The sequence below is a fragment of the Terrapene carolina genome, unplaced genomic scaffold (assembly GCF_002925995.2).
Source record: "Terrapene carolina triunguis isolate 2854851 unplaced genomic scaffold, T_m_triunguis-2.0 Scaffold66, whole genome shotgun sequence".
In the NCBI taxonomy this organism is placed as follows: Eukaryota; Metazoa; Chordata; order Testudines; family Emydidae; genus Terrapene; species Terrapene triunguis.
Window position 1 is genome coordinate 16,864,170 of NW_020664417.1, and position 24,286 is coordinate 16,888,455.

Genomic DNA, 24,286 nt, shown 5'->3' on the forward strand with positions numbered 1-24,286 from the left:
TTATTTTCCCGCCTGATTTTACAGAGATGATTTTTACCTTTTTCTTTAATTAAAAGCCTTCTTTTTAAGAACCTGATTGATTTTTTCCTTGTTTTTAGATCCAAGGGGGTTGGATCTTGATCCACCAGGAGTTGGTGGGAGAAAGAAGGGGGATGGTTAATTTCTCCTTGTTTTAAGATCCAAGGGGTTTGGATCTGTATTCACCAGGGAATTGGTGAAGAATCTCTCAAGGCTACCCAGGGAAGGGAATTAGCATTTTGGGAGTGGTGGCAGTGGACCAGATCTAAGCTGGTAGTTAAACTTAGAAGTTTTCATGCAGGCCCCTACATTTGTACCCTAAAGTTCAAAGTGGGGAAGCAGCCTTGACAGCTAGGCATAAGCAGACTAAACAATTGCTTAGGCCCCCAAGCACTCAAGGGGAGCCCCTATTGGCTTTTATTATGTGTTTTGGGTTGGGGTATTCCTGCTTAGGACCCCCAATGGGCTAGCATCACCTCTGGCTGTCTCTGTGAGATCCAAGATAACAGACCCTCTGGTCAAGGCATGCTTCTCTCCTACCGATTCCAGGGTATTAAGGTCCAAAGGAAAGCAGGGACAAAAAACCCCACAACTCAGAACAGAGTGGTCCGACAAACCTTTGGTGAGACCCCGTCTTTCTGTTTTAGACTTATCTCCAAACAGTCCATGCTTCTGCTGATTCTTCTAGGTGCTTGTCATCCATTCTAACAGGGGCTCATCTGGCTGGCAAGGCAGCTCAGTCTATGGACTGCAACTAGGCTTCTGTCCCATCAAGAGAAGCAGAACTCTGTTCTCCTCCCTGGTCAGTCCTGCACAGGGCTAGGTCTTCCCCTTTTAACTCCTCTCTCCAAGCCTGACATTTAAGGCAGTGGGGCCTACAGGCTACCTCCCATTGCCAGTGTGGGGCCTATCTACCCCCCCACCCCTTTTAAGACCATGTGAAGGGAATATGAAAACTTTCTATATTTTCAATAGGATCTGTAGTTATTTGCATTTGGTGCTCTAACTGGTCTGGTTAGTAAGCTAAGAAAAAGTTATTGCTAGCTATTACAATACATCTACACAATGAATTAGGATGAAAAATTAAGTCAGTGGTCTAGGAGCACCTGAAGTTTACTGAGGATTATTTAGTTTGTCATTATGAGACATGACAGCATTAGTTCTGCTCTATTACAACAGAGCTGTATATTCATTTATTTATTTACACATTGGGAAATTAGCTTTATAGTTAAGTTTTGGTAGATGCATGTGCTGCCTTGATTTATTTATATTTAAATCTATTAAAAAAATGCATCTAGCATGAATGTCCCTAAGCACCTGATCATCATTTAAAAAGATTAAACAATATAGTAGCCAAGTCAGACAAAAATTCTCTTGCCACCTAATATTAAATACTCCTAGGGGGATTGTGCACCAAAAAATTCAAAATTCTGCAAAATGCTGCATATTTTATTTGTCAAAATAATGCAATATAATCACACCAGTTTCAATTGTTTTGGTAATTTATTTAAACTACAATACAGAAAAAAGTCACAATAACTGTTCAGCATTTCATAAACACATGAAACTTAAGTTACAAAACACTTGGTAAATAATACCCTGCATTCTAGTTATAATCCTGGATGTTCATTAAAATTACATTACAGAACACCAAACATTAAAAAAAAAAGTAGAATGCAATTTTAAATTGCTCAGACTTTCACACATGCAAGTCATACACTTTTGCTAATCATTGTCCTGGTCCTGGCTGGGTACTTTGGGGAGTGCTTGGTTCTGATTGTCCTGACATTTTATTGACTGCTTGGTAAAGGTTTTATATGCCCTCAAAGTTTTTTTTTTTTTTTTAATGGGTAAGTAAAATAAATCCTGAGCTGCAATCTAACCCATTGTGCCACTTTGGCACAGGAAAAAAGTTAGAAAGAACATAGATATTCCTAGCTGAGGATTCCCTTATGGTCATTTATAAGGCTCCTTTACATCACTCTGGCAATGTAGGGGCCTTAAAATTTTCACAGGTTTTATGATCCTGGGGGAATTGACTGAGAATGGGAACAGTTAACTAACAATAGGAACATTAACAATGTAACTAGGTAGGCAGGCAGCTACATTTGTGCCTCAGACAATGAGATCAATTAACTAACAGGCAGGTTGCTATATTTCTGCCTCTAGCCTGCATCGTGCATAATAAAAAGCCGTACCCTTCCACGCCAGCAAGCTGCAGTAGCAAGCAAGAGGGAAAGAGTCTCTCTTTCTCTCTCTTTTGTTGGCCCGCATGTACGCCCAGCCCCCCCACGGTGATCAACCACACAGGCATGTATGCCCAGTCCACCTCCCCCGTCTCTGAGGCTGCTCCGGGCACGCTGGAACAGACGTGCTGCCTGGGCTGCCGGGGAAGAGGCGCATGTCCCCCGGCAGATTTTTTTTGCATTTTTCTGTGTGGGAGGCACAGAAAAATGCTGGCCATATGAATTCTGCCCCACCTCCATTAGGCGTTGGGAACACAGCATAGAACAGATCTTGTTAGCAGAGAAATTAGGCACATTCATCAAAGTCCATCTTAGGGGGATCCAGAGTGCAGGGCTTCCCAAGTCCCAACAGGAGACTGACCAGCTTCCAGCAGTCCAGCCTCAGTCACACCCAGCTGCCCTCCTCCTTCCTGTGTCTCCTTCCCGGGCAAACAAGTCACCTGGCCTCCACCTCTCACTTGGTCCTCGAACACCTCTGGCTGATTCTTGCAGAGGATGGGCCCTGGCTATCAGTTGCCAAGATACAGAGCATCGACCATTGTCTGTGCCCAGGCAGCCAGATGGCAGTCACGTCTGCCCTCTAGGGGCCTCTGCAAGTATCACACTCCTTTGTTCCACCACCTAGATACTTGAGTAACACATAGGGGAAACTGAGAAAACATGAACAACATTCCCACTTCGTCACACACTCTGTCAATGAAGCTAGAGTGATGAGAGACAACCTAAAAAGACGCAAGGGAAAGAAAAGTGCCCAGAGAACATCTCACATCACATTGAAAATTAACACAAATTATCATCATCAGAGAAACCAACTCTTATTTAAAATCTCATCACTTCAGCCCTATATCCTGACTCTACCAAGCATCGATCTTTAACAAATCCCTTCATAACATACTATCTCAGCAAATCACTTCCCAATGCAAAAATGATCATACACATTTTCTGTAAAATAAGCTCCACAACTAGTTCAATAATTAGTATGAAACCGCATATAATACCAGACAACTCATTGGTAGTTCAAGGAAAACTCACAACAAAAATAAAAATCCTACAGCTGAAATCCTTGTTCATCATAATTCCATAAACACTATCGAAGATTCCATTGTCTCTGAAGCTACGGGTGTTCAGCATTTCTAAAAATAAGGCCCCTACTATCACTAATTATTCCTCTCAGAAATAGACCCTTATTAAAACAGAATCCTTCCGATTTCTCTAAAGGAACTTAGCAACTGCTTAATTTCTCAAAGCCTGTATTGAGTGGCAGAAACTCTCAGCTTCCCCATAGGTCACACTAAGTCGATAGCTGGCAGTTAGTAAAGCCTTAAGACATTTCAGTGGAATTAGTTCTACATCCTTCATAAAGTTTTAATGTTGGGCCAAATCCTGACATCTACTCAGGCAAAATACTCATTAACGTCAATGGGCATTTGTCTGAGTATGGCCTTCAGGATTTGGCAGATAATTTTGATGGAGAATAAAGGAAAAAATTGGCTGGCCACTTAGCTTCTTTTATTGTAATAACTTTCTCTGTTACTCAGCATACAAAATATACTCTACAGAAGGTAAACAGTGCTCGTTCTCTCCGCAAACATCTCGTACAAGGAACACTACTGCTTAAATATAGTTCTGCAAGCTTAAAAGAATGGACTCTAACCCCAAGGGCCCATAAACATTAGAGCAAAATGGAAAGTGAAACCCTTTACTGCCACTGGAGCAGCAGGTACTTTTTCAGACTGAATTTTGAAGCTTCATTTTGGTTTTATAATAAAATTTGTGACAGTTGGTCATGTGATAAGCCTTCTGGCTGAAACCATTCCCTGCAAATCCTATTGCATGCAAACTCATAAGGAACATGTAGGACTTCACAAAACTCATTGGCCTTGTTTAGAATTTTGCTTTTTCCATATTGTTGCCTGATCTTTTGATTGTTCATTGATTAGGTTATTGGCTTAGTTTGCCCAGTTAGGACTCTGTAATTTGGTAGGTTCTTGTCTCAAGATAAGGCCCACTATTATCAGAATTACTCTAGGAGCCTTGTGGGGCACAGCCATGACAGCAACACTCACACTCAGGGAAGACCTTGTGTAACTGTAAAAGTGTTATGATTACAATGATTAGTCCAATAAATAAAACAATCCAAACAAGTAAAGCAATGTAATATAAAACTGTCAGAGCAACCGGCACCATTGCCAGGTATATACACACTCACTATCATTCTATCCTTGGGGAAAGCACTAAAGGTTGAGACAGATCCTAGTCTAACTCCGGCATACGGATGAAGAACTCCAACAGCTCTATCTGAGCTGAGACCAGATGTTTTATAGGCCTTGATGGTCCTCCTCATGTATATGTACGCATAGCTCTTCCCTCCTTTAACATATCTTAACTTCCTCACCCTCATAATATTGGGGTGCCCTTATCCTATAGGCTAGTATATTAATTAAGCAAAACTTATTATCATATACATCAGCTGGATTACTATGGTAATATTACTTTGCTAATATTCCCCTCCAAAAATACTCAGATAGGTAACTGCAAGAAGGCAGTTTGTACCAATCAGCAGTTTGCAACACTTGTGATTATGACAAAACAATAAATAGTCTTATACCATCTTGTGACTTACGGTTACTGTTAGTTTATTTCAATATGCTAACTCTTTGAGCAATTACTCCTACTCAGGCTATAAGGCCTTATACTTATGCTAACTGCTTAAGCTATTCTTACAGGTCTAGACCTATAGGTCTCTTGCATTCCTGCTATCACTTCCGCTCCTTTATCTTATAATTACTGCTATAATTATTACATGGCTACAATACTGGTTAACACACAATTTATTGAGCGAATTTGATCCTTTTTCTTGTTCATTAGCGCAACACCAACATACTGTATTTGCTAGAAATTTGTACACTGTCTGAAATTGTTTATTGAATATTTTATGCAAACAAATTACAGCCTGTGGTTTACTTGTTAATAGTTTGCTGCAAGTATTCCTTTGAATATTCAATATCCATAGCCGAATGCTTGAGCTGTGTGACTGGTTACCCCAGGTACATGGTATTGTTTCTATTCCTTGATCAGCTGACCTAAACTTAATTTCTGCTTATGTTTTATGATTATATAAATCTCAGCTAAGGTTTAAGAATTCACTTTCCACAAACATTTTAACAAACAAATATTTCCTTAGATGAATATTGATCAAAAGCAAACAAAACAATTGCAAACAGAGCTTAAGCAAAATTTTCTTTATAAATCACTATAATTTTTGTGACTAATTTTTCTCTCTAATCTCTCAGCCCTAAAATCCATGTAAACTCATGCCAGCCAGTTGTACACAAATCTAGCCTATTGTAATGAAAAGGAGTTAATGAAAAGGAAACTGAGCCATTTAACTACTTCCCTACCATACCACTTCATGGACCATGTTGACCAAGTTTAAACAGCATGTGCCAAATCGTGGTTCCACTGAAGTCAAAGGAAAATCGCCCAATTACTTCAAAGTGACCAAGATATGGCATTATATGAAAAAAGTGTTTTAGTACTATTGAGAATATAGTGCCTAACCTGAAGGCACACCTGTCTAAGCACCATTCTTCTTTGTCAAGTTACAATGGTTTACTATAGAAGAAATTGGAGATTTTTGAACAGCAGCGCTATGAGTTAAAATGCATGGAGTTTATAAAGGATTAAAAAGAAAAATAAACTTTCTGATTATATATAAACCCCATTATAGTATGACACAATTAGAGCATTTCTCTGGAATATACTTTACCTTTCAACCGAGGACTGTGCACATGCATTCTCTGCAGATGGAGATTTATTGGAACAAATTCTAGTGTCTTTTCTCCTTTACTACAGCTTGATTTGAAAGAAGATCCTAGAAAACAAAAGTTTAAAGAATCATTATCTCAAGCACCCAGCAGATGTTTTGTCTTTTTTTTTAAATGTTAGGACAATACTTGTACGTTAGTGGCATTCTTTAATTTACTTTCAATGTGTAATCGTGTATTAAGAAAAGAATGGTTTGCTAACTGCGTCTCAGCATGCATCCATATTCTAGTCAACAAAACAGCTTTTAATTCACAGAACAATCTAATTTGCTGAGAGACATTGTTCCTGCTGCCTGGAATTGGTCCACAGCACGCTGGAAATGATGCCACAGTTAACATATATTAAGTTTATATTGTGCTAAAAATACAGGAGCATGGAGATATGACACTACATATTTCCACTAGCAAGTGAGAACTTTTGGTTTTTTTTAAAGCAAAACGAATGCACTGACTAGAATATTGTTCTTTCCTGAAAGTGAAAACAAAAAACTTTGAATTGTTCACATTTCAGTAGGAATCATTATAAATAAGCCTTCTTTCTAAAATGACAACGTGATAATAAGCTACTCACAATGTGCTGAAAAGATTTGACTATACACTTCATAATCATCACATCCAAAATATGAGATTATGAGTAACTAAGTATAGTTATTTTGAATGTTTAAAGGAACACTGTCAATGCTGGCAGGCCAAAAAGCTAATTTACCAGCTGATTTTTGATGGTATGTACACATGATGTAGTAGCTTGTAATTTGCCCTTTCTATGCCTGTCTGTTCTTATGATTAGACACTATATTGAAAATTATCATTATCTGTAGTGCTTGCAGAGAAATGCTATTCTGGCTTTGTTTTCCTAAGACCACACAGGAGTGTGGGCATTTTCCATTTCCATTCAAAGTCATTTTGGGGGAAAAAAGATTCAGAAATTGTAGCAAAATTACATTTGCAATTTTAAAGGTACCATAAGTAATATTTTGGGTTTGACAATCTTGAAAGCGTTCCTTTAATCCTACATTTTCCTCTAAACAATGAAAATGAAGTAATGAATAAACCCGCTTTGTATATATATGACCACAGAGACTTCTGAAACTTATTTTTTTACATGTTAATATCAAGCATCCCACTCCTTTTCTTGTTTTTTCCCCCTATAGCCAGTAAAGAAGAAAAAGTTAAAGGGCAGGTTAAAATATGCATTTAATTTTATTCTGCATTATCATCTTATTTAACTGAAAAGGTCTAGGGACACATTTCTGAAAATAACATGTGGAAAGATGAATCCCTTTGTGAGAGAGAAGAGTGCAATGTAGTCTATAGGAAAAAAACTGATTGAGGAAAAAAAAATTATGATAAAAACAAATTAAAACAAATAATGGGTGCTGAGAATGTATACAAGAACCAATAAATACTTTATTCTACAGAAACATTTTAATATGTGACAAGAAAACATGAGAACTTAATTGACAATTTGTAAAAATGAAAGGAGGAAAGCTATTATAAAACCAGCACTAGGTTTACAGTGAAGGAACTGCCTGTACCGATTTGATTGTGAAGGAGATTGAGACACACACTAATGTTGTCAGTGGAAGACAGGGAAACAACATCACTGACAGTGAAGCTATAAATCAGCAGCACAGGCAGAAAGGTTTCCTCATGATTCTGAGATGTCAGATATATGGTATTTTCACACTTTATCAATGAAAAACAGTTGGTGGTAATTCCGGCATACTGTACAAGTCTAGCAATTATCATGGAAGACATACCAAGAACTTTACAGACTTCATTTTTCAGACAAGGCTGTAAAGACTCAATTTGACAGCAATCAATGTCTCAAAGGAGGCGCTTAGCACCTTACAGTATCTGGCTGTAAGATATCAAAGAGTACTTTTGCATAAATAATTGATATGATGTAGAATGAAATGGAATTTTTTGAGGTGAGTGTGAAACAGAATGAAACATTCTGTCTATGTGTGAAAATATATATAAGATATGTGTGTATATATATATATGTGTGTGTGTGTGAGAGAGAGAGAGATTCAATAAATCCAGAGGAAGGGTTACTCACAGAGCATAATGTTAAGTGTGTGTATAAGTCCCTGAAGGATTGGGACCCAACTATACAACAGAGAATAGTGAAAGTATATTGTTATAGATATAGGACACCTAACTTCACAGCTAAATTAGCTAACTCTTATTCCCTGAGTTATAACATTACACATAATGACGTCTGTGTTTTGGGTAAAAAAAACCTGTTTAGCTGAGAAAACTATTGCTACATTTCTTGAAGAGACTTAAAAAACTATCGATAAAGATGTACCTTTCAGATAATGAAATTACAGTATAAAAGAATAAAAAGTATATCTCAAGATGCAAACAAATGGTATGATGCTGTATTGTATTACTGAAGAAACAGTATGTGATGATGTAATTGAAGGCTGCATCATATACTCAAGGGGTCAATGTCAAGGGGTGAGATCCTCACCCCCACTCTAGCCACTTTACACTGTATAATAGGGCTGGAGAATCACAAAGGGGACCTAAAAGCTCTATAATTGGACAGAGGAGGATTCCCTTGGGATAGGAACTATAGACAGCTGCCTCTTCAGGGGCACATTGCAAGCACTGGCACATGGGTGTGTCAGGAGATTCCAGGCAGGCCTGCAGCCCAGGAAACTGTCATAATTCAGACAGGGGCCTAAGTTACACCAGGGGCCTCTCTAGTCCCTAGACAAGCCCAGGATCAGATAGGCACAAAAGTGGCTTAAAGCCACCTTAGCACTCCCATCCCCCCACCCCCAGGCTGAAGTTGTGCGCTATGCCTCTAAAGGGTATGTCTTGACTGCAGAATTTATTTGGACTGTGCCCCTAAGCCCCCTCTTGTTCACATACCCAAGGCACTTGAATGAAGTGGTGCTTCCAAATGGGGCTAGCTAACATGGCTAAACATCTGGGTTAAAGTCCTGGTTCCTCTTTCACGCAAATTGATAACCCAACCACTTTGCAGTGAGGATGCAGGCTAAATCCCTTGAATGCATGATAGTCCTCTATTGTAGCCTTCCCACAATTCCCCATGGGTGCCCAGAATGACAGAAAAGTTCCTTCATAGTTCACTGAGACAGAATCATAGAGTGATTCACCTTACTGCAGCACATACTAACCATCAGAGGTGCCCCTCAGAAGTCCCAGTGACACACACTGGGGAGTGCAGCACAAGTGAGGACACAGTAACTCAGGTATGGCTCTGCAGTATGGCTGCTCAAACTCAAGCTAGGCTAACCTGCAAATCACCCAGGCTAACTCTGAAGTGGAGACATACCCTTAGAGGCACAACACTGAATCTCAGCCAAGGCTTCATGGGCAAGCATTCCCTGACTTTTGGAGCCGTAAGTGGGCAACGCATACATCTAAACATACATTTTTGGAGCTTGATCCTGCACTGCTCTCAGAGAGTAGAATGCAGGTTTGGGGTCTCGGTATGGAATATTATATATTTATTACTTATGCAGTGCGCAAAAGTGTGCAAGGACTTTCAGAGCAAATACAGAGGTATGATCCCTAACCTGACGAGCTTATAATGTGACTCAATAAGTGAAAATAAAAAAAAAAATAAGGAAGATGAGGTGAAGAAATGCAATGGTCACAGCAAAACATTATACAGTTACTTGACTATGGTGTCTGCACACATCTCAATGGTTCCACTAAAGTCAGTTTTTTAAAACAGTAAATTAAGTCACTTTTTGAAGGCAACATTAAAGAAGTACATTTTTATGTATGTCAATCAAATATCTTTCAGTGGTAGATTAGCACTAAAAGATCTTGAAGAAATAGTGAGTTTTAAGGAGGGATTTGAGTGTTAAGCTTCCACTTATCTGTTCATACTTTATTTACCATCTTCATTTTATTAGTTTTCTTTTTGTATCTTTGTTGCATATGCGTCTTTTGTTCTCATAAATAACCTTAGGCTCTATTATCTGTTTTTGTAATCTCAGAACACAGTTAAGACCGATAAATAAGAATCATCAACATGCTCAAAGACAGTTGGCATGTTACCAATTTTTCAAGATTTATGTTTAATATGCTATAGTGTCTTTTTTATCTTGAAAGGTTATTTGAATGTTTTCTTAGAAGTGCTTTTTTTTTATTGACTTCATAAAATTCTGTGTTTGTTGCTTTGTGTATGATGATATATGGGACACCTTCAAAATGTAATTAACAAAATATTTCAAAAACTGTGTCTCAGCTCGAACAAAGGAACATAGGAATTGCCGTAATGAATCAGACCAGTGGTTCATCTATTGCAGTATCCTGTCTACAATAATGGCCAGTACCAAATACTTCAGAGGATGGCAGATGAACCCTTTGTCTGATAAAAAGCAACAGAGGGTCCTGTGGCACCTTTGAGAGTCTCAAAGGTGCCACAGGACCCTCTGTTGCTTTTTACAGATTCAGACTAACACGGCTACCCCTCTGATACCTTTGTCTGATGCAACCTCTTAACCACATACCTGCAAACAAGTGACTCTCTGATGTTTATACAGCATCTAGTCCAATGGAAAGCTATTCTGAACAGATGTTCTTTGGGGGCAGGAGTGTAAAAGAGAGAGAGAGAGAGAGTGTGTGTGTGCGTGTGTGTAAGTAAATGAAATCCACCTTCAGGTGTTATAGTATGCTCAGTATTGAACAGGAAGAAGGAAGAATGATAAAAAGTGAATTTTTCATCCATTAACATTTTGGAGAAGAAAGACTTGTCTCTGAAATATTTTACACAAGGTAGTAATTATGTCATAATTACTTGTGTCCAATTCAGCATACAGATGGAGATTACTCTGCTGTGCATTATTTGAGGTAAACATTCATTTTAAAACTGTGGTTACTCCATTTTTCTCAACATACACAAGAGGCAGTTTCATTAGCTAAAACAGAAGGTACTAGAGATGGAACTGGGCAAATACTTTAAAAAAAATCTCAAATCTTTTATTGGAATTTTTAAATGAATTTTGGATGACTGTTCATGCTCCTTTTATATTTACTTTCCACAAATATTCTGGGCACGCTCCCTGTACCCCACAGAGATCCATTGATTTCAGTGGGGATCTGGAGTCAGCCCATGCATAGCAAGTTGTAGAATTGGACCCTTAGCAAGCACATTTACTGCTGGGATTGTTTGCTGAAATAGCAAGCTTTATGTGACTCATGCAGCATAATCCTGGAAAGCAAATTTCAAAGTTATAGTTCTGTCTATTGGCACCTGAAACCTGCTTGAAAGCATTCCACTCATTCAGAGAGAAAGTAGAAACAACTCTGTCCATTCAGAACACATTGAACTTTTAAATATTGAATATTCGTAACAAACTACCCAGAAACAACCTATGTGCTCAAACTTAATTTACAGAGATTATCAGAGGCATTAAACAAGTATAATAAACAAACAGTAAGGATATTCAGCAAATAATACTGAACGTCAGGTAAATTAGAGAAAATTAGAATCTGTATGTGGACAAATAGTGAATCACCAACAAATGTGTAATTGAAGGAGTTAATTATTATGCATTAATCGCTCAGCTCTTATTTGGTGTGAGTATCACTGGCGGAGAAACTGGCCACTTTCCCATGTATATGGTGCACAGCAAATTTGTCACAGATGTTGTACTGGGTTTGCTGGCACATGGACAAACCCTCCTCTTTATGCATTGCAGTCTATGGGCAGAGTGGTGTGTAGTATGTTTACAGAGCCAGCGCCAAGCCAGCTATCCTTTGCACTTCACACCAGCACATAATGCATCCTGTATGACAAAAGTAGAGTTGCAAATAGCTGCACTTTTGGACCCCTGGTGGTAACACACAGAAACTGTCTGATGATAGGTTGCCCATCCTAGGAGTTCAATGCTTTCCTGGATGTGGGCAATGCCTCTAACACATCAGGGAGGGGAAATATGGGATCTGCTGCTGGCTGATACACCCTCAACAGATGTTCTTGAAAAGGTGGCTGCATTTTGTTATTACTCCTTAATATCTTTAGTGACTGGTTGGCTGCAATGAACAAGCTGTGTGGACTACTTGTAGGATACTGTATGTGCAGTAATGATCTGGATGTCAGATACACCTACTGTCCCATGTGGTTTACTCACCTGTATGATTATGAACCGTGCAAATCCTGAAAATGAACTGAGGTGCATGAAAGATAGTGCAGACTTCACTTTTTGCCAGGAAATGTGCTCAGAAGTAGGGTGCTTATTAGTATCTCAGAAATGTTGGGAGAACAAACTACTGAATTTTTTTGAAGTTGTTTGTGTGGGAATTGTATGCACAAATTTTAGTAACATATGACAGGATTTGGGCATGTAACTCCTAACTGAACCCCTTTGCAATATGCAACTTATACACACAATATACAATCTCTCCTCTTTCCCCAACAACTACTCCCATTGTGAATTGTGTTTAATTCTCTTTGAGTACACGAGAGTGAAATGTCCATTATACAAGATACTCATTACCTCTGATGGAGGATAGAGACTATTTCCATACCTGTATGTTTCCCAAGATCTGCAAGAGTGTCCTGGTACATGTTCAGCATCTGTTCACAGTGTGCAATAACATTTTTACGCATATTGTCCCAATGTGGAGCAAGTTCTCCTAGCTCTTTTAGGTCCTGATTCCTGCATCAAAAGGAAAAAAAGATGGCATTAGCCCAAATACAGTATGTTAAGAAGGGTCATGAAGCGATTAAAAAAATTAATCACGATTAATCGCACTGTTAAACAATAATAAAATCCCATTTATTTAAATATTTTTGGATGTTTTCCACATTTTCAAATATGTTGATTTCAATGACAACACAGAATACCAAGTGTACAGTGATTACTTTATATTTATTTTTGATTACAAGTATTTGCACTGTAAAAAAACCCAAAATAAATAGTATTTTTCAATTCACCTAATACAAGTACTGTAGTGCAACTTCTTTATCATGAAAGTTGAACATACAAATGTAGACTTATGTACAAAAAACTACATTCAAAAATAAAACAATGTAAAATTTTAGAGCCCGCAAGTCCACTCAGTCCTACTTCTTGTTCAGACAAACAACTTTGTTTACATTTGCAGATAATGCTGCCCGCTTCTTGTTTACAATGTCACCTGAAAGTGAGAACAGGCGTTCGCATGACACTGTTGTAGCGGCATCGCAAGATATTTGTGTGTTAGAAGTGCTAAAGATTCATATGTCCCTTCATGCTTCAACCACCATTCCAGGGGACATGCGTCCATTCTTCAACAATGACCAATATCAGTTGTTTCAGGAAGAAGCCCTGCAGTAGGCTGTTAGGAGGACACTTTCAGGTGTCCTCTTAACTCTCAGTAATGAGAGATTGGCTCATGTCCGAGGCTTAAGGGTTTATTCTCCTTCCAAAGTGCTTGGCTTTTGGTACTGATCATTATTTATGCAAATATACTCCCTGTAAATGTCTAGGTTTTTTTTGCATCCTGCTAAACACTTGGCCTCTGATATGTTGTGGTGATGGGTTCCACAGGCTAATTATTTTTGTATGAAAGAGTATTTCCTTTTACTGGGTCTGGATTTACCACCTTTCAGTTGCATTGGATGTCCCCTTGTTGGATTATCATTGTCCCATTCATTATTTTGTGTACTTTTATCATATCTCCTCACATTTATCTCTTCTATAATCCCAGCCTTTGCATCTTCTCTTCATATAAGAGTCTGTCCTTGCCCCTAATTCTTCTCATTTCCAGTCTTTGTCTCTCTTTCTACTATAATCTTTTTTAAGATGGAGTGACCAACACACAGTATTCCAGATGAGGGTGTGCCATTGCCTTCAAAAGAGCATAATATTTTCCATTTTATTCTCCAGCATGTACCTTATGCATCCTAATATTCTGTTTGGTGTTTTTAACCATCACTGAGCATTGCATGGAGGTCTTCATTGAGCTCCCCACAATAATAGCTGGGGTGAAAGCCTGTCCCGACTGAAGTCAGTGATAGCTTTGACATTGACTTTATTGAGGTTAAGATTTCATCCTAGGCTTTTTCCATGACTTGATCTAGTTAATTTTGAACCCAGTAATGTGTATGAATAGTTCAAAATATTCCCTTCAAATGTCATTACTTTGTATGGTCAGTACTGAATATGTTTCCTCTAGAGAATTTTAGACTTCTAAGCAATTCTGGCATTCTGGCATAGCCATGGGAATAAGAAAGTGACTTTTGCTATTATTATGGTCATTACTCTTATGGCACACTCTAGACACTAAATAAATAGTAAATATATTCATAATAAAGGATATTCTCCATAACTATTTCAGCTACCTTTACTTAAAATCCTGCATCCACACTAGTAATCATCCATGTATATTTGAAAGTCAAAATGCAAAGTATTAGTCTGGACATTCCTTTTGAGCCATGTGGAACAGGGATGGTCAGAGTTTACCTAACCAAAAGCCAAACTGGAAACTTGTCACAAGAGCAAGGGCTACATACTGTTTTACACTATGGATCAGATTGCAGTCACTCTAATGCAGTCATTCATGGATTGCACTATTAAAACGAGCATAGCCATATGATCCTTATAAAACTCTGCAAAGCACACTTTGGCCACCTTTGGTGCAGGAGTTCAGTAGGAGAAATGGAGATGTTTGTGTGTAGGCAGAAAGACGACAGTTCCAAACTAACCTGCATGTAAAGGTGAGGGGCCACTTGAAAAGTCTGCACCTTCTGTCAGGGTGGAAAGGTAGGAAAACCTGCAGTTGAGTTGGAGTATTGTGAGGCCAGTAACTCTCTCAGGCAATGGTGTCAGCACACCAATGGCCTAGCCATTGTTCAGGGTTTTTTTTTTTTTTAAGGCATCACAGTAAGGGAGGATTTTGAAGGAAGATTTTGAGGTAGCTTTGTGGATGTTTACAAGGAGCTCCTCCAAAAGTAAGGGACAGTATTGGAGAAAGCACAAAAGTGCTTGTTTTGAAAATTTAACAAGTGGGCAATGGAGACTGGCATCATGGGCCTATCAGAGGCAGGAGTCGACATCTTGATAGTGAATGGGAGATGATAGGGTGCAGCTAGGCGTTGAAGGGCCTTGAAAGTGAAGACAAGTATTTTATATGTGTTATGATTAAGAAGGAGGAGCCAGTAGAGGGATGTGAAGAAAGGAGTAACAGTCAAAGAAATGGACTAGAAGAATAATCTTTGCAGCAGCATTCTGCATGGATGTGAGCAGGGCAAGATTGCATTTGTCAGAGCTAGAGAGAAGAATGTTGCCATAACTGACACATGAGATGATCAGAGCCTCGATGGGAGTTTTAGCTGTGTGGATAGATATGAAAGGTCTTATCTTAGACCTAGTCTACACCACCCCTGCTGGTTGATCTAAGCTATACAATTTGAGTTACGTTAGTAGCGTAACTCAAGTCGACATAGCTTAGATCTACTTACCCCGGGGTCCACATTATGCTATGTCGATGGGAGATGCTCTCCCTCCAACATGGTTCCGCCTCTTGTTGAGATGGATTACAGAAATCAGTGGGAGAGCGCTCTCCCATCAATTAAGCGTGTCTTCACCAGACCTGCTAAATCGATGCAACTGCATCGATTTAGCTCTGTAGTGAAGACAAGACTTTAGAGATGTTATGCAGAAAAGATAAGAGAGGTTTGGATGTAGCCTGGATGTGAGGACCTAGAGAGAGCTCAAAGTCAAAGATGATGCCCAACTTATGGGCCTGAGTGACAGAAGGATGGTGGTGATGCCCACAGTGATCAAGAAAGGATATGAGGACAATGACTTGGATGAAGGGGAAGAGTAAGAGCTCTGTTTTAGCCATGCAGAGCTTGAGTTGAGCCAACTACTCTGTAGAGCAGATTCTCAGCTGTTGTAAATTGGTGTAGCTCTATTGACTTTATTGGAGCTACAGCAGTTCACACCACCTGAGAATCTGAACTAACAACTCCACTCGTCATTCTATAAAAAGGGTTTACTGATGCTATTTGCCTTTCTCTCATAGTGTTATTTGGCTTAACTAATATTTGTAACGTGATTTGGGACCCTCAGATAAAATATGCTATGGAAGGGTAAAGTTCTATTATTAAAGGAATAGAAAGACATTTTTAAAGATCTAAAGCTACATATCTTAGCTTATTCTTGTTTGGTTATAAACAATAGTACTTACAGTCAGTCTCTCTCTTTCTCTCTTGTTACTTGAGTCTATTGTCTTGCACCCTCATATGTATTTCTCAGCTAATAATGATAAAGGTGATGTTTACTGGCATTTTAGCTTCATGAAATATAAGGGATGGACTAGATATAACATAGACATCATAATAAAGTATTTTCAACCATAACTCAAAAAAAGAATTGTAATGACTTACCATCATTGAGCTAGATGGTAGGAGTACAGATGAGAAAAGCTGTAATAAAATTCTAGATGTCCAAATACTACTTACTTCATTTTGTGTTTTTTGATTACTATCATTTATGATTAAAGGAAAGAATATTGGCAAAAGCCACTAATATTTAAAACTTCCATGCTAAACTCCAGATGAGCATCATGCTTCATATTTATTTTGATAAAAGATATCATGAGTCCTGTAGGCCCTATTAGGGGACACCATGGGCAGGTGTCTTCTTTGCCTTGTATTTATATTCCCCCAAATTCAATGTCTGTACTTAGACACAGTATAACCATCCATGACTTGTTTTTCTTGTGTGCTGCTTCCCTGTTGACAATAATTCCGTATACAAATACTCATCCTTTGTATTAGCTTACAACCTTAATTTACATCGGTGGGGGGGGGGATAAACATAGCTTGCCTGGCAGACAATCTGTTTTTTTTTTATTTCTGATGGTGATTCATACCTTGATATAGACTTTAAGAATGTATTTTTAGTATATATACTTAACTCCTTACATAGTATCTCTACATACATTTCACAATGATATTACTAACCAGCATGACCCTGGCTTTCATTTAAGACCTCACCTGACATTCTTTGGTGAACTAGAATGTACAGACCCAGAATCAGGAGATTCCCATAACCAGCCACCTTCCAGTTGGCATTAAGAGGTTCTCAGATCGTGTTCAGCTATCCACTCATAATAGCCATTTTAGGGTCACTGCAGTCAGGCATGAGTTAGAGCAGTCTTGAAGCAGATCTTACTTGCAGTAGCAACTGAATAAACCTTCAGGCAATTCTAGCATTTGGGAAGAGGTACGTGAGGGGAAAAGAAAGGTGGTGGAGTTGAGCCAGACTCAAGGATTGGACCCATAACCTTTAACAAAATGTAGGTTTTGTAAAATTAAGAAGTTCTTCATAACTTCTTAAGCTAAATCCTATAGCCCTTATTTAGGAAAAAACACAAGGATTTGGCCCAACATTAATAGACATGTTTATTTTAAGTGCAATTGAAAACAGGTTTTTTTTTAATGCTGACAAACAAAGCACTGCAGTGTTCTGTTAATATATGTGACCCAGAAAGTGAAACTGGCTAGAATCTGACCAGTGTAGTTTTACCACTCACATTGAGTAAAAAAGTAAATAGTATAATTAGATAAATGTAAATGAGATAATTTATCTTCATTTTCACAATCTAAGATGTGATAGGTAACACTGGTAATTAAATTATTTTTTTTAAAAAGAGCCCAATCCTACCTCCACTGACATCAATTTGAGTTTTGCTGTTGACTTCAATGGGAGCAGATTTATACCTGTATAAATTTAGACACTTTTAAAATCAAATATAAAAAATAATTATGGCAAGAAATTAGTTATTTTTAAAAAAGTGTTATGAATCAATGGCAAGTGGTCATTGTTCTCTGGGGACTGTTAAAATCATTTTGGTGTTTTGTTTTGCTTTGTTTTTTTTTTTTTTTTTTTAAGTATTTCAACTTCAGGGGGGAAAAAGTGGTTCTCTGGGAGCCCTCACTGAATTAGTCTCTCCACTTCTAAGGACTGTATATTAGCAATTCACATAAGGCATTGGTGGGAGTGAGCAAAACTGTTTCAGCAAAACAGGAATTTTTCTTCTGAACAACTCAATCTGGTGCAGAGCCAAGATCTTTAACTTTCTGTGCTATTGAAAGTTGTGCATTTCTTCTGTTGAGCAGTGGCCCAAAAATTAAAACATTAATGATAACTGTGGGATAAACTCAAGTGGCAGGTGGGGAAAAAAGTACCAAAAGCCCAATACATGTAGCTATGCTTGTTTGTGTAGGATGGTAAAGTGATCTCAATTTCATTCAAGTCAGCCCTCAAAAGAACATACAGGATAACAGATAATTTGCCAAATGATTTCCTTTTGGATTTTTAGTGACATATATGGTTTCCGCAATGCTGATGTTTTGACCTAGTGAATGTAGCTGCAAGGCTGAAGATTAAGTAGAATGAATCCTGATTCAACAGTTGATATCTGTGGGGAGGGGAGGGGAACGATGGTTGCCAGTTAAGCTATTTGGTTTTTGAACATGTATTCATGTGTGTATGAATACATATATATATATTTTCAGAATAAATGTAGTTATGATAATAGTTGGGCTGACACCACTGGAAACTAAAGTACTTACTATTTGCTGATCTTTGTCCATTACTTTGGCAGTTAACATATTTTCACAAAATACTGCTAGCAGCCAGTGAGCTCACCCGCATTAAAGGAGAGAGAATAGCTCAATTCTCATGCTGATGCATTAATGCCAGATGAACACTTAACAAAAACACCAAAGTGAACAGCACCCTTATTCACACAGTTGGTATTAGTGTTCTTTATTAGGTGTCCATTAGCAATTGGACTGAAACCAGTTCATTTCACATAGACTATGAAACAGACATGAAATGGTAATGACTTTTGTTCTCTAGTAATCATTAAATACCTATTTGAAATATTATATAAAGAATAGATTAGTAGTTTATAAAACATTAAATATTAGTTTTCTAAATTAGGCCTTTTTCTTAAAATTAGGGCTGTCGCTTAATCGTGATTAACTCAAAAAAAAAATAATCGTGATTAATCGCACTGCTAAACAGTAGAATACCGATTAAAATTTTTTTTTGGATGTTTTTCTACATTCTCAAATATATTAATTTCTATTACAACACAGAATACAAAGTGCTCACTTTATATTATTATTTTGATCATCATTTTTACAGTGCAAATATTTGTAATCAAAAGAAATAGTATTTTAATTCACCTCATACAAGTACTATAGTGCAATCTCTTTATCGTGAAAGTGTAACTTACAAATGTAGATTTTTTTTTGTTACATAACTGCACTCAAAAACAAAACAATGTAAAACTTTAGAGTCTACAAGTCCACTCAGTCCTACTTCTTGTTCAGACAATCACTAAGACAAACAGGTCTGTTTATTTTTACAGGAGATAATGCTGCCTCTTCTTATTTATGTCACCAGAAAGTGAGAACAGGCATTTGCATGGCACTTTTGTAGCATGGCACTTTTGCAAGGTATTTACATGCCATATATGCTAAATATTTGTATGCCCCTTCATGCTTCTGCCACCATTCCAGAGGACATGCTTCCATGCTGATGATGCTCATTAAAAAATAATGCGTTAAATAAATTTGTGACTGAACTCCTTGGGGGAGAATTGTATGTCCCCTGCTCTGTTTTACCTGCACTCTGCCATATATTTCATGATATAACAGTCTCGGATGATGACCCAGCACATGTTGTTCATTTTAAGAACACTTCCACTGCAGATCTGACAAAATGCAGAGAAGGTACCAATGTGAGATTTCTAAAGATAGCTACAGCATTCGACCCAAGGTTTAAGACTCTGAAGTGCCTTCCAAAATCTGAGAGGGATGAGGCGTGGAGCATGCTTTCAGAAGTCTTAAAAGAGCAACTCTCCAACATGGAAACTACAGAACCCAAACCACCAAAAAAGAAAATTAACCTTCTACTGGTGGCATCTGACTCATGATGATGAAAATGAATACGCATCAATCCGCACTGCTTTGGATTGTTATCGAGCAGATAACTTCTGGAGTATTGTGAGGCCAGTACTTCTGATTGCAGTGTAGACATACCCTCTGTTACAAGTAGTGTTGGAAGGATTCGATTTTTATCAGTAAATACTGGTAATATCAATTTCACCATACCCAAACCAATGAAAATATCTCAATCAATAATAATCAAAATTCACAGATAGGCAAAGTAAGAAAAATGCTGTTTGATTAGGCATGTAACATGTGATGTTGATAATTTGTGCTTTAACAGTTATAAAGCTTTAAATCTTTTTTAATCTTAATGCTTAGTATCATTACATAATTATTGCCTGCCCCCTCAGAATTTCCTGCAACTGTGAACATTTAAATCAATAAAAATAAAAAAATGCTTAAAACATCACTATCCATCAAAATTATAATATAAAAAAATTGTATTCCACCAAGCTTAATTATATGGAAAAATCAGAGTTCCTCTACCACATTGTTTCTAGATCACATATATTATCTTCTATGGATAGGTGCATATACCTTTTTCTTTTAGTGTTAGAAAAATTGTAACATTCTATAATTAGATAGTGGATGTCAGTGGGTGCTGGATGTATATATATACACACAAGGATAGAATTTGACCCTTATTTTCTTTACATTAATAGCTGCAAAAAGTACACATAGAGAGGAACATATGTTCCTCCTGGTGTAAAACTCTGTGTATTAAAGTGAAATACATCACTGTATCTTGCATTTTAAAAGTGTTCTATTAGAGATCTTTGAGTTTCTCAGTTCTCAGACTCCTCCAATGGTGATTACCATTCAAGCTCTGCTACTTCAACAATTAAAACAGGGACTGTGCTTCTTCTATATCCTCTTCTCAAAAATACTCCACTAATCAATGTGCTTTGAAGGGAAACTACATATTTCTTTCCTCCACCCTATTTTCTTTCTCTAGATTGGCAGCAAAGAATGTGTTTAGCATTTCATGCCCTCCTGTATTTTTGTATGGTAAAAGTAAGCTTATCTGCAGATAACGCTATGACACAACAAATCACAGCATTAGAGACCATTTTAAGGCACTGTAATTTTTTTTTTTTTTTGCAGCAAATATATGCTGCTTTCTAGTGTTATTTTTTTAAGGCAGCTCTGAAAATTCCTCCTTGCTTTTCACAGCATTAACCTTTGCTCCAAAGCTAATTATGAGCAAGAGGATAAAGAGTTACATAATTTTGGTAAAATTATTATCTTGTGTCCTTTCGACTCTAGTAAAAGGGGTTGTCTAAAGACCAGAGGTGCTATTCATTGAAAGCAATCAGTTTAATTTACACAGGACTATTTTTATTCTCTTATGCCATTTCTCAATAGATAGGTAGAAGACAGGGTTTTTCTCCAACCCACTGTTTATCAGAAAAGACATGCATATACATGTGCACTAACATCTTTTCAATGACTGCACATTTTGATGCTTTAAAAAATATGGACAAAGAAAATCATTGTCATTATGGTATAGAATTACCTAGAATAAGGTTTTTAAAAATCCTTAAGTGGGCACACAAAGAAGTCTTGCAAAGTACTAAAAAGTCATGAAAAATGTCCTCCACACAGCCTTTTCATCCTACTCCTGCTGTGGCTTCAATCTCTTCTGTTCTCAATGCAATGGCTCAAGGGAGACATTTTAAATCATCACATGCCAAATTCAAGAAAATTTATACCAATTCCCAAAAGATTGAAGAGATGCTGAGGGTCTCCAAAAAACAAAACAAAAAACAAAGACAAATTATCAGTTTCTCTATCACACTTGAGTATTAAAGAGGGAACATAGAAAAATACATGGTTTCAGAACAGGGTCTGAACTTCACCGGTATTCTGTGATGTTGTAAGAAAGAATTAAGACAACAGACAAATGGATTATGAAATATTTCTTTTAATGGCTACTATACATGTTTGTACATGAAAAGTGTACTGAAGGTAGAAGAGAACAGATGTACCTAATGCAGAAGGAAAGCTTGATTGCGCTATCTTTGTACACTGGAAAGAGGGTTCAAGAAAAGTTCAGCACTTCATTCTTGTAATTTGTTTATGGATTGTGACCATAAACATTAAGGGCCAAATTTATCTCTGGCATAAGTGGGTGCAACTCCCTTTCAGTCAAGGCTAAATTTGGTTCCCAAGGATTAACAGAGATTCTAGTGGTAAACTTGTAAAACATATGCTGAAAAAAGCTTCTATTGTAGTATCCTCATTCTCTTGCCATTCTGATTTACTATCAGCACAAGCTATGTTTCACTATTGGAGAGTTGTACTGTGTAGCTGTTGAGTTTTTTTGCAGAATTTATCATACTTAACTGAACATACCTTCCTTATCTGCAATCAAGTTTGAAAAACTAATTTGCTTTTCTTACAAGAAAGATGGACATAAGCAGAAACAAACATCAATTTCCTTCAGATCCTACCCAAAATCTGCCAATAAACACTACCACAAAGCAGAAGAAATAAACACCACAAACTGGAAACACACCATAAAACCATACAAAAAAAAATGTGAAACTGAAGACATTTGCTGGTGTACAACACAGAAACACAGTCTTAATAATAACCACCACAGATCTGCAAACAGGAAAGCAGATGATCAGGGATGAATATATATAAAAAAGATCTCTCCTAGCAGGGCCTGCTCAACCCTCCTCGCTGAGTGACTTGAGCAGAATCATCCTTCAGCCTCAGAATCTGACTGCACTTCAGAGTGATAGCAAAGATCTGACCTGAAGCCCCTGAGGGCACCTTCCCTTCCCTCCAGATTTAAGGTACCTGAAGCCCCATAAAGGGGTTAACACTTGAGGGAGAGGAGGATAAGTTAAGTGAAAGGTTAGGTTGGAGTGGGAAGATCCAGGTTAAAAGATAACAGTTAAAGTGAAACCAGTTTTGAAGAAAATTTGATTTAAAATTTTCAGAAGTCCCCCACATTTTTGACTGGTTCTATGTGAGCAGCAATGGCAGCAAAACATTCTGCCAATGATTTGGCCACCAGTGCTTTTGATGTCAATATCAATCTAAAGCTTTCTTTTCTTTTTTTTTTTTTTTAAAGTAATTTCCTAGGTTCTTTCCTTTTAGAGAAATCCTTCAAAACAAACTATTGGTATGGCTGAAAGTTGTCCAGGTGATTTACCATAGCAATCAGTCATTCATCTATTTACAGTGTGGCCACACACCTCAGCTGCTATCCCACCACCATCATAGATAGGGCCCTACCAAATTCACAGCCCATTTTGGTCAATTTCACTGTCATAGGATTTTTAAAATAGTAATTTTCACGGTTTCAGATATTTAAATCTAAAATTTCACAGTATTGTTAACTGTGGGGGTCCCAACCCAAAATGGGTCGTGGGGGGTTCGCTATTGTAGGCGGCTCATGGTATTGCCACCCTTACTTCTGTGCTGCTGCCTTCAGAGCTGAGCAGCCAGAGGGCAGCTGCTGGCAGGCATCCAGCTCCGAAGGCAGCACCACCAGCAGCAGCAGTGCAGAAGTAAGGATGGTAATACCATACCACGCCATGCCACACTCTCTTCTGCGCTGTTGCTGGCAACAGTGCTGACTTCAGAGCTGGACTCCCAGCCAGGAGCCGCAGAGCTTCCTGCACTCAGGGAAGGTTCCTGGAGATGGTGGATGTGACCCAGCCTTGGGAGTGGCCCATGCAGAGGAAGAGGAAGTCTTGTCCCTCCCCAGTCTGTCCGGGACTAACAGCTGGAGCCTGGCGCTTGGGAGCTAACGGGGCCTTGAACTGGCTGTGTGTGTGTGGAGGGGGGGGAGGGTGGCCAGGGCACCTCCCTGACCATGGGGCCCTGGGCAGTCACCCACTAGCTCACCTGTAAGGCCAGCCCAAAAGGGACAACCCCCCCATACCATGCCATCTCACTTCTGCGCTGCTCCTGGCAGTGCCACTGCCTTCAAAGCTGGGCTCCTGACCAGCAGCTGCTGCTCTCTGGCCGCCCAACTCTGTGAAATCTGGTCTCCCCTACAATAGCTAGATTTCACAAGGGAGATTAGATTTCATGATCCGTGATGCATTTTTCACAATCATGAATTTGGAAGGGCCCTAATCATGGAAGCCACTGGCTGCCAGTATTCCTAACCCAGGTTGTCACTCTTGGTGGTGGGCATCTTTTTGCCCCCCATTCTGCCTAAGCATAGTGAATTTTACACACACACACACACACACACACACACACACACACACACACACACA

The 24,286-nt window shown here is 38.3% G+C and overlaps 1 protein-coding gene across 1 annotated transcript in view; it reads right to left on the bottom strand.

Annotated features, from left to right (window-relative positions):
• The window catches only part of INPP4B (inositol polyphosphate-4-phosphatase type II B), a 312,722-nt gene that overhangs the window by 148,505 nt on the left and 139,931 nt on the right, over positions 1–24,286 (bottom strand). Inside the window, exons 11-12 of the mRNA XM_029910663.1 lie at positions 12,614–12,744; positions 6,034–6,138 (exon numbers count right to left, since the gene is read on the bottom strand). Coding sequence (XP_029766523.1) covers positions 6,034–6,138; positions 12,614–12,744 — 236 coding nt within the window. The remainder of the gene's footprint in view (positions 1–6,033; positions 6,139–12,613; positions 12,745–24,286) is intronic.